Below are 16,360 nucleotides of genomic sequence, written 5' to 3'. Positions count from 1 at the left end.
CAGAATGGAAAATGAAAGCATAAAAGAAAGAATGGGGAAAAAAATTGAAAAAATCGAAATGGACCTCCGGGATGTGATAGATAATATGAAACGTCCAAATATAAGACTCATTGGTGTCCCAGAAGGGGAAGAAAAGGGTAAAGGTCTAGGAAGAGTGTTCAAAGAAATTGTTGGGGAAAACTTCCCAAATCTTCTAAACAACATAAATACACAAATCATAAATGCTCAGCGAACCCCAAATAGGATAAATCCAAATAAACCCACTCCGAGACATATACTGATCACACTGTCAAACACAGAAGAGAAGGAGCAAGTTCTGAAAGCAGCAAGAGAAAAGCAATTCACCACATACAAAGGAAACAGCATAAGACTAAGTAGTGACTACTCAGCAGCCACCATGGAGGCGAGAAGGCAGTGGCACGATATATTTAAAATTCTGAGTGAGAAAAATTTCCAGCCAAGAATACTTTATCCAGCAAAGCTCTCCTTCAAATCTGAGGGAGAGCTTAAATTTTTCACAGACAAACAAATGCTGAGAGAATTTGCTAACAAGAGACCTGCCCTACTGGAGATACTAAAGGGAGCCCTACAGACAGAGAAACAAAGAAAGAACAGAGAGACTTGGAGAAAGGTTCAGTACTAAAGAGATTCGGTATGGGTACAATAAAGGATATTAATAGAGAGAGGGGAAAAATATGACAAACATAAACCAAAGGATAAGATGGCTGATTCAAGAAATGCCTTCACGGTTATAACGTTGAATGTAAATGGATTAAACTCCCCAATTAAAAGATATAGATTCGCAGAATGGATCCAAAAAAATGAACCATCAATATGTTGCATACAAGAGACTCATCTTAGACACAGGGACACAAAGAAACTGAAAGTGAAAGGATGGAAAAAAATATTTCATGCAAGCTACAGCCAAAAGAAAGCAGGTGTAGCAATATTAATCTCAGATAAAATAGACTTCAAATGCAGGGATGTTTTGAGAGACAAAGAAGGCCACTACATACTAATAAAAGGGGCAATTCAGCAAGAAGAAATAACAATCGTAAATGTCTATGCTCCCAATCAAGGTGCCACAAAATACATGAGAGAAACACTGGCAAAACTAAAGGAAGCAATTGATGTTTCCACAATAATTGTGGGAGACTTCAACACATCACTCTCTCCTATAGATAGATCAACCAGACAGAAGACCAATAAGGAAATTGAAAACCTAAACAATCTGATAAATGAATTAGATTTAACAGACATATACAGGACATTACATCCCAAATCACCAGGATACACATACTTTTCTAGTGCTCATGGAACTTTCTCCAGAATAGATCATATGCTGGGACATAAAACAAGCCTCAATAAATTTAAAAAGATTGAAATTATTCAAAGCACATTCTCTGACCACAATGGAATACAATTAGAAGTCAATAACCATCAGAGACTTAGAAAATTCACAAATACCTGGAGGTTAAACAACACACTCCTAAACAATCAGTGGGTTAAAGAAGAAATAGCAAGAGAAATTGCTAAATATATAGAGACGAATGAAAATGAGAACACAACATACCAAAACCTATGGGATGCAGCAAAAGCAGTGCTAAGGGGGAAATTTATAGCACTAAACGCATATATTAAAAAGGAAGAAAGAGCCAAAATCAAAGAACTAATGGATCAACTGAAGAAGCTAGAAAAGGAACAGCAAACCAATCCTAAACCAAGTACAAGAAAAGAAATAACAAGGATTAAAGCAGAAATAAATGACATAGAGAACAAAAAAACAATAGAGAGGATAAATATCACCAAAAGTTGGTTCCTTGAGAAGATCAACAAGATTGACAAGCCCCTAGCTAGACTGACAAAATCAAAAAGAGAGAAGACCCATATAAACAAAATAATGAATGAAAAAGGTGACATAACTGCAGATCCCGAAGAAATTAAAAAAATTATAAGAGGATACTATGAACAACTGTATGGCAACAAACTGGATAATGTAGAGGAAATGGACAATTTCCTGGAAACATATGAACAACCTAGACTGACCAGAGAAGAAATAGAAGACCTCAACCAACCCATCACAAGCAAAGAGATCCAATCAGTCATCAAAAATCTTCCCACAAAGAAATGCCCAGGGCCAGATGGCTTCACAGGGGAATTCTACCAAACTTTCCACAAAGAACTGACACCAATCTTACTCAAACTCTTTCAAAACATTGAAGAAAATGGAACACTACCTAACTCATTTTATGAAGCTAACATCAATCTAATACCAAAACCAGGCAAAGATGCTACAAAAAAGGAAAACTACCGGCCAATCCCCCTAATGAATATAGATGCAAAAATCCTCAACAAAATACTTGCAAATCGAATCCAAAGACACATTAAAAAAATCATACACCATGACCAAGTGGGGTTTATTCCAGGCATGCAAGGATGGTTCAACATAAGAAAATCAATCAATGTATTACAACACATTAACAAGTCAAAAGGGAAAAATCAATTGATCATCTCAATAGATGCTGAAAAAGCATTTGACAAAATCCAACATCCGTTTTTGATAAAAACACTTCAAAAGGTAGGAATTGAAGGAAACTTCCTCAACATGATAAAGAGCATATATGAAAAACCCACAGCCAGCATAGTACTCAATGGTGAGAGACTGAAAGCCTTCCCTCTAAGATCAGGAACAAGACAAGGATGCCCGCTGTCACCACTGTTATTCAACATTGTGCTGGAAGTGCTAGCCAGGGCAATCCAGCAAGACAAAGAAATAAAAGGCATCCAAATTGGAAAAGAAGAAGTAAAACTGTCATTGTTTGCAGATGATATGATCTTATATCTAGAAAACCCTGAGAAATCGACGATACAGCTACTAGAGCTAAGAAACAAATTTAGCAAAGTAGCGGGATACAAGGTTAATGCACATAAGTCAGTAATGTTTCTATATGCTACAAATGAACAAACTGAAGAGACACTCAAGAAAAAGATACCATTTTCAATAGCAACTAAAAAAATCAAGTACCTAGGAATAAACTTAACCAAAGATGTAAAAGACCTATACAAAGAAAACTACATAACTCTACTAAAAGAAATAGAAGGGGACCTTAAAAGATGGAAAAATATTCCATGTTCATGGATAGGAAGGCTAAATGTCATTAAGATGTCAATTCTACCCAAACTCATCTACAGATTCAATGCAATCCCAATCAAAATTCCAACAACCTACTTTGCAGACTTGGAAAAGCTAGTTATCAAATTTATTTGGAAAGGGAAGATGCCTCGAATTGCTAAAGACACTCTAAAAAAGAAAAACGAAGTGGGAGGACTTACACTCCCTGACTTTGAAGCTTATTATAAAGCCACAGTTGCCAAAACAGCATGGTACTGGCACAAAGATAGACATATAGATCAATGGAATCGAATTGAGAATTCGGAGATAGACCCTCAGATCTATGGCCGACTGATCTTTGATAAGGCCCCCAAAGTCACTGAACTGAGTCATAATGGTCTTTTCAACAAATGGGGCTGGGAGAGTTGGGTATCCATATCCAAAAGAATGAAAGAGGACCCCTACCTCACCCCCTACACAAAAATTAACTCAAAATGGACCAAAGATCTCAATATAAAAGAAAGTACCATAAAACTCCTAGAAGATAATGTAGGAAAACATCTTTAAGACCTTGTATTAGGCGGCCACTTCCTAGACTTTACACCCAAAGCACAAGCAACAAAACAGAAAATAGATAAATGGGAACTCCTCAAGCTTAGAAGTTTCTGCACCTCAAAGGAATTTCTCAAAAAGGTAAAGAGGCAGCCAACTCAATGGGAAAAAATTTTTGGAAACCATGTATCTGACAAAAGACTGATATCTTGCATATATAAAGAAATCCTACAACTCAATGACAATAGTACAGTCGGCCCAATTATAAAACGGGCAAAAGATATGAAAAGACAGTTCTCTGAAGAGGAAATACAAATGGCCAAGAAACACATGAAAAAATGTTCAGCTTCACTAGCTATTAGAGAGATGCAAATTAAGACCACAATGAGATACCATCTAACACCGGTTAGAATGGCTGCCATTAAACAAACAGGAAACTACAAATGCTGGAGGGGATGTGGAGAAATTGGAACTCTTATTCATTGTTGGTGGGACTGTATAATGGTTCAGCTACTTTGGAAGTCAGTCTGGCAGTTCCTTAGAAAACTAGATATAGAGTTACCATTCGATCCAGCGATTGCACTTCTCGGTATATACCCGGAAGGTCGGAAAGCAGTGACACGAACAGATATCTGCACGCCAATGTTCATAGCAGCATTATTCACAATTGCTAAGAGATGGAAACAACCCAAATGTCCTTCAACAGATGAGTGGATAAATAAAATGTGGTATATACACACAATGGAATACTACGCGGCAGTAAGAAGGAACGATCTCGTGAAACATATGACAACATGGATGAACCTTGAAGACATAATGCTGAGCGAAATAAGCCAGGCACAAAAAGAGAAATATTATATGCTACCACTAATGTGAACTTTGAAAAATGTAAAACAAATGGTTTATAATGTAGAATGTAGGGGAACTAGCAATAGAGAGCAATTAAGGAAGGGGGAACAATAATCCAAGAAGAACAGATAAGCTATTTAACGTTCTGGGGATGCCCAGGAATGACTATGGTCTGTTAATTTCTGATGGATATAGTAGGAGCAAGTTCACAGAAATGTTGCTATATTAGGTAACTTTCTTGGGGTAAAGTAGGAACATGTTGGAAGTTAAGCAGTTATCTTAGGTTAGTTGTCTTTTTCTTACTCCCTTGTTATGGTCTCTTTGAAATGTTCTTTTATTGTATGTTTGTTTTCTTTTTAACTTTTTTTTTCATACAGTTGATTTAAAAAAGAAGGGAAAGTTAAAAAAAAAAGAAAAACAAGGGAAAAAAAAAGATGTAGTGCCCCCTTGAGGAGCCTGTGGAGAATGCAGGGGTATTCGCCTACCCCACCTCCATGGTTGCTAACATGACCACAGACATAGGGGACTGGTGGTTTGATGGGTTGAGCCCTCTACCACAGGTTTTACCCTTGGGAAGACGGTTGCTGCAAAGGAGAGGCTAGGCCTCCCTATGGTTGTGCCTAAGAGCCTCCTCCCGAATGCCTCTTTGTTGCTCAGATGTGGCCCTGTCTCTCTAGCTAAGCCAACTTGAAAGGTGAAATCACTGCCCTCCCCCCTACGTGGGATCAGACACCCAGGGGAGTGAATCTCCCTGGCAACGTGGAATATGACTCCCGGGGAGGAATGTAGACCTGGCATCGTGGGACGGAGAACATCTTCTTGACCAAAAGGGGGATGTGAAAGGAAATGAAATAAGCTTCAGTGGCAGAGAGGTTCCAAAAGGAGCCGAGAGGTCACTCTGGTGGGCACTCTTATGCACACTTTAGACAACCCTTTTTAGGTTCTAAAGAATTGGGGTAGCTGGTGGTGGATACCTGAAACTATCAAACTACAACCCAGAACCCATGAATCTCGAAGACAGTCGTATAAAAATGTAGCTAATGGGGGGTGACAGTGGGATTGGGAAAGCATAAGGACCACACTCCACGTTGTCTAGTTTATGGATGGATGAGTAGAAAAATAGGGGAAGGAAACAAACAGACAAAGGTACCCAGTGTTCTTTTTTACTTCAATTGCTCTTTTTCACTCTAATTATTATTCTTGTTATTTTTGTGTGTGTGCTAATGAAGGTGTCAGGGATTGATTTGGGTGATGAATGTACCACTATGTAATGGTACTGTAAACAATCGAAAGTACGATTTGTTTTGTATGACTGCGTGGTATGTGAATATATCTCAATAAAATGAAGATTAAAAAAAAAAATAACAGTAGTGTGAGCCCTCATTGCATATTAGATATTGGCTATGTATTTTATATGAATTAATTCATTTAAAGTTCATAATAGTCCTGTGAGATAAATACTATTATTCCTACTTTATAGCTGAAGAAAATGAGACTCAGAGAAGTAAAGTAATTTACCTTTCCTTCGTAGTCAGTAGCAGAATTAATATTTGGATTCTACTCTTAACCATCAAGCTAGAATCCCTTTTACAATGTCAGTTATCCCTCCAGAGAATCACCTTGAGTCAAAGAAATATTTGCTGCTAATTTTAGTACTTGCTTTTAAATACTAAGTTTTTCATTTCAAATTTAAGTTATGAAATTCTCAGGGCAGGTTCTTTGCCTTTTAAAAAGGCAATGTGTACCTAACATGATGGCTTACATTATTGTTATTTTTTATTTCAGTTATCCCACTAATTCTTTAATGGGATTATTTGTGGCAGTAAGGATTATAAAACAGTGAACTTTAACTTACTTTTGGGAAAAATTGCAACGTTATACATTTTGAAAAGGTACTTAGTACAGTACTATCGACAGTTGCTTGTTAGGCAACTAATCTGTGAAGTCTGATCAAATCCAAGGGAAATCAGCTCTTCTGCCTGGTTGTCTTATTGTGAGTTTCTTTTCTGCCTTACACTTTGAAGGCTATGGTTTTTACTTCTTTCAGTATGTAATGAATACGCTTTAAAAATGACTTATGTGCTGCCAGCATACGGGATTGCTAATGAATTATCACTGCTTTCAATCAATAGCCCATGCATGACGACTATGACTTAAGACAAGAACAGCTGAACAAAGCCTCTCTTCTCTCTTCAAAGAAGTTTCTGGAAAACTTACTGGAGAAATTTAATTCCCATGTGGTAAGCGGTAATTAAACTTGTCTTAATGGGATATGCCATACTATCATTGAAAGGTATTCTAGAAGTGCAACATGGACTTTTTTTTTTTTTTTTTTTTAATTGCAGCCTCTGGCTTTGGTCAATATGGATCACAGTTCAGCTTGTTCACTGATAATAAAATATTCTGGCTTAGGGCTATATCTCTTCAGGGTTATATCTATTCATCTGGGAAGGAAAAGTTGCAAAGCCTTTAGATTTTTACAGTGGTATTCCGGATTTTTGTTTTTTCCCTTTTTTAAAAATGTCATTATGAAATAAAACTGCTCTAAAAAAATGAAGCCAAATCATTATTTCCCAGTCGCTGGTAACAATTTTGGAGATGGGCAGTCGAGAGCATTTAGAAGAAACAAACAATTTGCCAGAGTTTTGCAGGTATTGTCGAAGATTACTTTTTATGTAAATACACATTACACTTACTTATACCCATTTGAAGGGTCTTTGTATTCTCTTGAGATTTGATTGAATTTTAATTATGTTCCTTTTGAGTTATGGGTAATGGATTTATTACATTAGCATAACAGGTATTACTTGGAGTCATCAAACTTTGAACCTTATGTTGAGAAATTAATAATGCAGAAGAACACACTATTGATACGTTTTTAACTCGTGCTCCCTGTCTCTGCGTCTTTAAGGCAATATGTTACTTTGTTTCAGGATCATGGGACTGGTGCCCTAGTTATTAGTTCACTCTTGGACTTCCTTACCTTTGCCCTCTGTGCTCCATATAGTGAGACAACTGAAGGTCAGCAGTTTGATATGCTTTTAGAGATGGTAGCATCCAATGGAAGAACCCTCTTTAAACTTTTTCAGGTGAGAGCTTGTATTTTTCTTATCAGATGACAGCTAGTCTGAGAGAACCACTTTTTGGGTCAGTTTGTATAAACAATAATAAGTATCTGCTTCTGTACTAATGTTGATAGATAATTGAATATACAGTCCAGCACATTATCATATCAAGAAATTTAAGCCATAGATGTCTTGGTGTTTCATGTAGAGCCCAGTTGATGGCTGTTGGCCATTGTTTTGACTCCTTTGTCCATCCTTTCCATCTTTGGAAGTAGTGAAAAACCCATTTTCTCTTGTAGGCCCAAAGTTCCCATTTCTTTACAAATTCCCAAATAATAAGATGAGCTTTAGCAGGGCTGTTCATAAACAATGGAAAACATACAATACAATGGTATTTATTATGTACATATATATGCATATGTGTAGAATGTTTATATGTTTTAATATATTAGAATTTTGTATATATCATTCAAATAAGTATGATATATATTATTATTCAAATAAGTGCAAGCTGTTTCCTACTAATATAAAATCTTTGTTTTAATTTTAAGTATCTATAAAGCTATATTGTAAAAATATGTAAAATATTTACCAAACTATGACCTAACCTTGAGATGTACTTTTATAGCTTATACCCTGCATGGATTTATATATCTTTCTTCATAGCAACAGCTAAATATGTCAGAATAAAATTGCTGTATTCAGTGATAATGTTTATTTTTTAATTTTTAAGCATCCTTCCATGGCAATTATAAAGGGAGCTGGATTGGTTATGAAGGCAATAATAGAGGTGAGAGAACAATTTTGAAATTTTAAACTTAAATGTTGATTGGCTGTTTTAATTACAGCTGGCACAGTTGCCTTTCAGTCTTCTATGAGAAAAGGGTAAGAAAAGCAATTTTAAATCCTTATTCATAAATTAGTTTTAAATTAGTTGCAGAAACAAACCTCAAAAAGAATAAGAATTTACATTCTAAGTAAATGGGTTGTACAGTGAATACATCTGTTTCTCCATTTTTGATGGAATTTAAATCTCTTGGTTCTGAGATTACATAAACATGTACTAAAGGAATTATTTCATAGGAAGGCGATATTAAATAAGAATGACAACAAAAACTTAGTTGTTCAGGCTGAAGTACTTCTAAGTAATAAAGCTCTAAAGACGAAGAGATGATATTGCCTGACACAGGGGATATTGCTTCTCCCAGATAGTTGCTTTAGCTTTCTCTGTTTTTTAAAAGATAAGATAGTGACAGTGACTGTCAGTGTGCATACTGTGATGTCTACAATGGCATAAATCTAAAATGGCTTTTAAATTATTGTATTCTTTTGTTGTCATAGTAGTAATTTGAATAAAATGTAAAAGTATTTACTTCTGTAACCAGAGAAGCTGCTACTGTAGCTCATAAATATAACATGTAGCTAATAAACATAGAATTAATATGCTCTTCAGTAACTATTTTTAAAAAAAGATATACAGACATTGAACTGAATGGAGCATCAAAGTTTATTTGCATTTTTAGTGTGTATTCACAAAGGCTAATTTTCCCCCTCTAGCTAATGGGCTCCATGTTCAATTTTAGCTTCCAAAGTAGGTACCACACTTTTCACTTAACAGGGCTTGCAGGAGCCAAGGACAGACAGGACCGTGAGACCAAACAAAAGTATACTCTTGACTATTATCCATTGATATATTGCCATTCATTCAGAAGTGTTCATTGAGTGTCAGGTATGACCAAAATGCTGACTTTTGGCTTCACATACCAAATTCATAGCCAGTGAACTAGAGATGATGTCTGTGTGAGGAAGACTTTATTTACAGTGAAATCCTGGCAAGTATCTTAAGTTATTTCTTCTGATTATAAAAGCAGTATATGATCTTTGAAGAAAAATTGGAATGTACAGAAAAATGTAAGGAACTAATAAAAGTAAGTCACTTATATTTCTACCAGCCAAATAAGTCACTGATTTTCTATGCAGAGATATCTGCTGTTAGCATTTTGGAGAATTTCTTCTCAGACTATGTTCTGTTCAAAATGATATATGTACATATACAAACTACGTATATATTTGAATACATACTATATGCTCCTTTGGTTTAATTGTACTATATGTTTGCATTTTTTTCACTAACATTGTGAGCATTTTGCTTTTCAACAGGTTGTCAAGTATCACGCTGCTTACTTAATTCATAGTTTTAAGATTACCTTTGATTAGTAGTCCTATCTTTCTTACTCTGTTGCAAAAGTGAGTACATATAAGCAAAATAGAATTTTAGAAACTACCTCTATGTCACGTCATCTTTAAAAAAATAGTTATATTCACCATGAAAATGAATATATCATTAATAACAAAAGTAAGCCAGGTTTGCAAATGCCTTTGGTAGAAATTACTGATTCCCTGAGTTATTGTTTCCCTTTGTTGGCTGATATGTATACCCACTCAGGAAACAAACCTAATTTTAATACTAAATTAAGCAAAGCATAATTCACAAGGCAAATTTATCTGAAAACATTCAGATCTCATTCCAAAGATAAATTCCTAAGATAAATAATATCTTAACAATTACTTGGACTACTACTCACCTATGGTATTTTTTGGCAATTAGAAGTTGCATTTGAAAATTTTGTTATACACTGAAAAATTATTTCATTTAGAAATGTAAAATTAGTTTTTTAAAAGTTAGGATAGCTTGCTGTAGATTAATGCTTTAGGGATCATCTTACCCTTTTTCCAAAGGAAGGTGACAAAGAAATTGCTGCAAAAATGCAAGAGCTTGCCCTAAGTGAAGGTGCCTTACCTCGTCACTTGCATACTGCGATGTTTACAATAAGCTCAGATCAGAGGATGCTTACAAATAGGTAGGTTAAATTTAATTTGTTATAAATTAACTTGCTATTTAGAGAGCTCATTCAGATATTAAATAAAATAAATTACAAGTCTTTGGATTACACAAATGTTCCATTTTCTTTTGATTCAGTTAGTTCTCCTTGTCTTCTCCTTGTAGAAGAATTATGTCCAGATGGTCATTGTTCTTGCCACAGAATAACATGAGGAAGAAAACTATTTGCTTTTTTTCCCATTAGTCCGTTACCAGGCTCTGAACCCACTGTCATGGGACTTGAGCATGGGAGAGAGTGCCTAGAAGCTTATGAACTAGATCTACATGCCCAGGCATTTTCACCTTTTATTTACATGTGGTCATTTTGCATGCAAATGATCCCATGTGAAAACATCACATGGTCAATTTTTAAATATCTGTGGTCAGTTAGGCACTCTAACTTAAAACCAAAATGCAAATACCTTAATATCTATCTAAGCAGCCTAACCCAGATCTAGCCTAAATTTCTTGCAGTTTCCTCTTTGCTAAATCTTCCTTCTTATACTAATCATTCAAATATTAGCAAACATATAAATCTATTCATTTAGTCTAGACTATTTGAATTCCAGTCGCTTTAACCTTTCTTTGTATTTCCTGATATGTGACCCTTTCAGATTCTCTTAATGTAACATGATTACTCATTATATTAGTAATACTTTAAATCATAATATTTTTAATCATATTCTTCTTGTTACATCAAAGTAACTTATTGACTTTTTAATATTAGCATAAATTTCAACATGATTTTTTCGTTGTTATGATGGTAAATTTCTTTTCTTTAACACCTATGTCCAGATATTGTATGTCATTGTATTGCCTTGCTAATAGTTTTCTTCTGTTATACTGTGATAAGAAACTATCTGCATCTCTTATTTGTAAGTGTTAGGCCCGAAAAGTAGTTTTCAGTTTTTTTTGAGAAGACAGAAGGATATACAGGGAAGAATATGTTCTTGATATTGCCTTATTAGTAATGCCAGACACAATCTTTAAGATAGGGACTATTTGATGTCTTTTTTCATTAACCCCCTCTGTGAGACGTTGGCTTGTTGTATTCTTCTTTATTATAATAGTTAATCAGTTTTAGTAGTGTCCAGTTTCTAGTGACAGAATAAAGTACAATTTGGATTTTGCTATTGAACTTTGTTCTTCTGGAAATACAACATATATACATTAATGCATGTAACTGTAGGTTGTATGGTTATTTTCCTCATTGGTTTCATTCTCATTATCATAGGAAATGGTAACTGAATCCCTACCAAAGTTGTCAACATTGAATAAAATAGGGTCTCTGTTCAATAAGACCATTTAATTTAGGAGACAGATGTTGTGGGGATTAAGATTAATTAAAGGCCTAGCCATAGATTCAACGCGGATCTTCGATTTTCACTTTGAAAAATAAACTTTCTGCTTTTAAGAGTAAAAATATTTTCTCTCTCTGACCTTGGCAAAAAGGCTGTATTATTACATAGTTAGTGACTTTTGCTCATATTCAGAATTCCAAAGGATGCTACAGTATGCTTTCATGATACCAGGACTTGTTATACAAACTAATTGCATCATCAAGTCTATTTTTTCTGTTTGTTTTTTGTTTTCCTTTCTTTAAATGAGGTAAAAATCAGCTTTTCCTTGTTCATGGCCATTGGAAATTAGTGAATGTATCAGAAACATTTTAATTTGGCGAAAACTCCAAAATGATAGCAGTATTTGAATTACTGTCTCAAACACTTCTTAGCATTAAAATATTAATTTTTAATATTTATTTTCAACATCAGAGTGTTTTTTTACTGTGGCCATATTTCTTATAATTATGTGATATTTTGTTCTTAAAAATTCCTTTCTGTTCTAGCTGAGATAAAGCAGCAAAACTTTCTCAACGTCTGCTTTTTTCAGACAGCTAAGTAGGCATTTAGTGGGACTCTGGACAGCTGATAATGCAACTGCTACAAACTTGTTGAAACGCATTTTGGTAAGTCAGTTGAGAAAGTGGAAAAATTTGTGTATTTCATTGAGTCAGTGATCCTGTTAAGGTTTTTTGATTGTTAGTTTTTAATTTAAAAAGTACTTCATAGATGTTGCCATATAATAAACACTACACTCAATAGCTAAATAATATTATTAATCTATTTTGGTTTTTAAGATGACCTTTTTGCTGTTCCCTTGTTTTGAAAAACAGATTTTGTGTTTTGTTTTTAGCCGCCAGGCTTGCTGGCGTACTTGGACAGCTCAGATCCAGTTCCTGAGAAGGATGCTGATCGAATGCATGTCAGAGATAATGTGAAAATAGCAATGGTAAATATGATTGTCCTAAATGTCTTTTCAACATTAAGAGTTCTGTTGTATACTTTTCTCTGAAACACATTAAACATTTTAAGAATAAACCAAGAAGTCATTTCCTTGAATGGTAGTACCTTTTTATTATTAATTTCAAGTGTGTAATGTGATATCTTGCACATAATATGTGATTGATAAATCTTGTTGTAGAGATTTTTTTCCTTAAAAGATCTAACTTAATTACTGGGTTTTGGCTATCCCTAAGAAAGTTACTTATATCTTTTATGATACATTGTTATAATGATGTCTTGTCCTCACCCCCACTTCTCTGTCTGCTCCCATGTCCCACTTGCATTCTTGCCACCCCTCAAAAAGGAATCATCTTGAAACCTAAATGTTAAAGTTTCCTACAATTCTTATTATAGGAAATTTTTGTCTTGTTTCTCCAATAAGCCCTAACATCCAGTATTGTATGTTTATTATGTAAAATGGTCTGACTCAACATTACTTAGTTTTTTTAAAATAAATTTCCACAAAGGACTGTAATGGATTTCAGCATTATTTTATAGGATCAATATGGAAAGTTCAATAAAGTTCCAGAGTGGCAAAGACTAGCTGGAAAAGCTGCTAAAGAAGTTGAAAAATTTGCCAAAGAAAAAGTGGATCTTGTATTGATGCACTGGAGGGATAGAATGGGCATTGCTCAAAAAGAGGTAAAAATAAAATCTTCCAAACTTCTTGCACTTCCGTGTGGCCTAGGTCTTCTTTAGTTGCTGCTGTTCACAGGGATGGTAGTCAGATACTTCTGAGTGAACACCTGAAGCTTTAACAGAAATGTCACCAATTCTGATTCATATATTTACATAAATTTTGCTTAATTCATTGTTTTTTGAACTAATGAGCAGGATTTTAGTTAGATATTTAATATGAAATTTAATATAAAATTCCAATTCCATAACTTCCAGTTTCCCTACTTTTTAAATCCATATGCATCTACTTCCTTCCATCCTTCTCTGGATTTTTTGTTTTGTAGCTATTAAAATAAAGGTGCTCTTCTTGTTTAGCTTTTTTATTCAGAACTAGCCAGACAGGAGTTATGGAAATAAGATTCATATTTTTAAGTTGAATTTTCTGTGAACACTTAAAGTTTTCAGTATTGGCTCCTCAAATCAAGTTTAGTTTTAAAATACTATTAGCCTTATGCTTCAGCATGTAGTACATGCAACAGAACCTAATTTAGTAATGCACATTCTTCTATCATTAGTGGATTGTACAGTGGTTAAGAATTGAGTTCAGGAGGCCTGTAAAAGCTGACTTCATCTCATGGTTTTTGTTGATAATACAAATTCTTTCACTTTGACCATCTGTCTCTCTCTCTCTCTCTCTGTCTCTCTCTCTCTCTCTCTCTCATGGTAGCTGTTTCCTTATTCAAGGAAAATAATCCAATTATCTTTTTGAAATAAATCAGTTTCTTATGGATTTCTAGCATATCTAAACATAAGGCATCAGGTACAACAGAACAACAGAAACAGTTATTTTGAAATTGGAGCCAGTCTTCCATTCTTTAGAATTTGAGCATAGTGAGTTAAATGCTAATTTGTATGAGCAATATATGCAATATAAAGAATCATTAGACAAGAATTCAAGAGACTAGGATAGTGGAAAGAACTCTGGACTTTGAATTAGTTAATCTATATCTGAGCCTTGTTCTATCGCTTATTAACCCTATGGCAAGACATGGGTTTTCAGAACTTACTTTCCTCTTTCATAAATCAGAATAACAATACTTCCCGTCTCTTACAGGGTTGATGTGGTGGACAAGTATTATATTGGTTGTACAAGCAAGATAATAATAAAAAAGTATATCCATGTTATAATATTGCTAGAACATTCAAACAACTGAAAATCCACGGATATGATATGAATAATTTTCAGTTATTAAAAATTACAGGCATTTGGTTTCATATAGTTTGAAGTTTCATATGTTTGAAGCTGTAAAATATAATTATACTGAAAATAAGTTTTTGGTGTCAGATTTCATATGTAATATTTGTCTGTCATGAACTTGAACACAGAGCTCTGTTTGTTGGAAATGTAGATAGAATCTCTTATATGAAGACAGCAATACAGAAGGAAAAGAATGTATTTTTAACACCAGTAATATTTTATTCCTTAGTTGGTATCGTTTACATGGAGTGTTATCTAAAGTTTTGAGCCAATAATGAAGCCAAATAGTCATGTTGGTCAAGAAATTCTTTTGGTAACATCAATTGATTATCATTTCTGCTAAACATTAACTTCTTTAGGAATATAGTGAATAATCTTTCTGACTTTTAGTCATAGAAATACTAATATGAAAATGTGGAATGATGTGCTTTAGCTAAAGTCTGAAAACTTAACCATTATCCAGATTAATGGACCAGTCCTGAAATGAGCTACATTTCTTTGTATAATCAGAATGTTTACAGAGTCATTTCCATTTATCGATAATGTTCTCTGTTGAATTAATGGTAATCTCAGGCTAATAAATAAAACTGATTACTTCCTATTTTTATTAGTTTCAGTTTAGGGATTTGTTTAGCTAGTGACGGTTCTTAACCCAAATCTCTGAATCAGTCATCTCAGTTTATGAACAGCTGGTTGTCTTTTTCTGTATAGTTTTTACATCTTTTGTTATTTTAGACTGCGTGTTTTTTTGTCCTGAGGGAGGGGAAATTGAAGAAAGTACTTCTGAATTGAAAGTTTTAAGGAAAGGTTTGTCACGAAAACCAAATTTCTGAATTGTTTATGTACTTTATTCACACCAATTTTGCATTAATTTTAGTGACAGTGTGCAAAATTAAAACTTGGAGAAAACATTTCCTTGTATAACAAATGAGTATTATATTTCAAACAGCATTTACTTATTAACATTTTACTACTCATTTCTTTTTTTCTATTTAACATTTTTAGCATTTACTACTTTGTTCTTTTTATGTTATCTAGTCTATCTTAATTTATTTTATATAATTTGCTGCCTCTTTAATGAAGTTATCGACTTTCATATTTGAATCTATACCACTTTCTACTTTTTTGCTTTTATTACATTGAGGATTTGTAATTTTAATGCCTGAAATATTACACTGTTTACTTGGAGCAGAGATTTTAAACCTCAAGCCCATGTACATGTTTCAGGGCATCAATGAAATCTTTCCATCCAGTTATAAACCTTATATATGTCACTTTTTCTGGGGATGGGGTCTTCATAGCTTTCTTTGAATTCTCAAAGTTGTTTATGACTACCCAAAAGTTTGAGTCATAGGCTTCGGGAAATAAGTAGGCCTTTTCTCTTTTAAAGTGAAGGTGATTCCTAGTGGTGACATTTGTATGGAATTTGTATGACAGATACAGTTTAGCAGATTTAGGAGCGCACTCTTATTTTTATAGTCTTGAAAATTTTTTCATTTTCCCCCTTTTATAATTAAATTCAGGACAGAAACAGTATGGTGAGTTTAAGTCTTTCCTACATGTGTGAAGTGCCTTAAATTGCCTGGCATGCGGAGTCGTCTTTGATATTCTTTGTCTAATATATTTAATTAGTGTCTGACTTCACAAGTGTCTGATTGTAGATATTTCTCTCTCCTCTTTTGG

The 16,360-nt window shown here is 34.1% G+C and overlaps 1 protein-coding gene across 2 annotated transcripts in view; it reads left to right on the top strand.

Moving 5' to 3' along the window:
* Positions 1-16,360, top strand: part of DNAJC13 (DnaJ heat shock protein family (Hsp40) member C13) — a 144,057-nt gene that overhangs the window by 65,835 nt on the left and 61,862 nt on the right. For both annotated transcript variants that reach the window (XR_005218125.1, XM_037844832.1), the window contains 7 exons: positions 6,646-6,753; positions 7,447-7,602; positions 8,312-8,368; positions 10,318-10,439; positions 12,350-12,425; positions 12,653-12,748; positions 13,300-13,443. Coding sequence is in view for 1 of the 2 variants with exons in the window: in XM_037844832.1 (XP_037700760.1) it covers positions 6,646-6,753; positions 7,447-7,602; positions 8,312-8,368; positions 10,318-10,439; positions 12,350-12,425; positions 12,653-12,748; positions 13,300-13,443 (759 nt within the window). In the remaining variant the exon portion in view is untranslated. The remainder of the gene's footprint in view (positions 1-6,645; positions 6,754-7,446; positions 7,603-8,311; positions 8,369-10,317; positions 10,440-12,349; positions 12,426-12,652; positions 12,749-13,299; positions 13,444-16,360) is intronic.

This window comes from Choloepus didactylus, chromosome 1 (assembly GCF_015220235.1).
Source record: "Choloepus didactylus isolate mChoDid1 chromosome 1, mChoDid1.pri, whole genome shotgun sequence".
NCBI lineage: Eukaryota > Metazoa > Chordata > Mammalia > Pilosa > Megalonychidae > Choloepus > Choloepus didactylus.
This window is presented reverse-complemented; position numbering and strand designations above follow the sequence as displayed.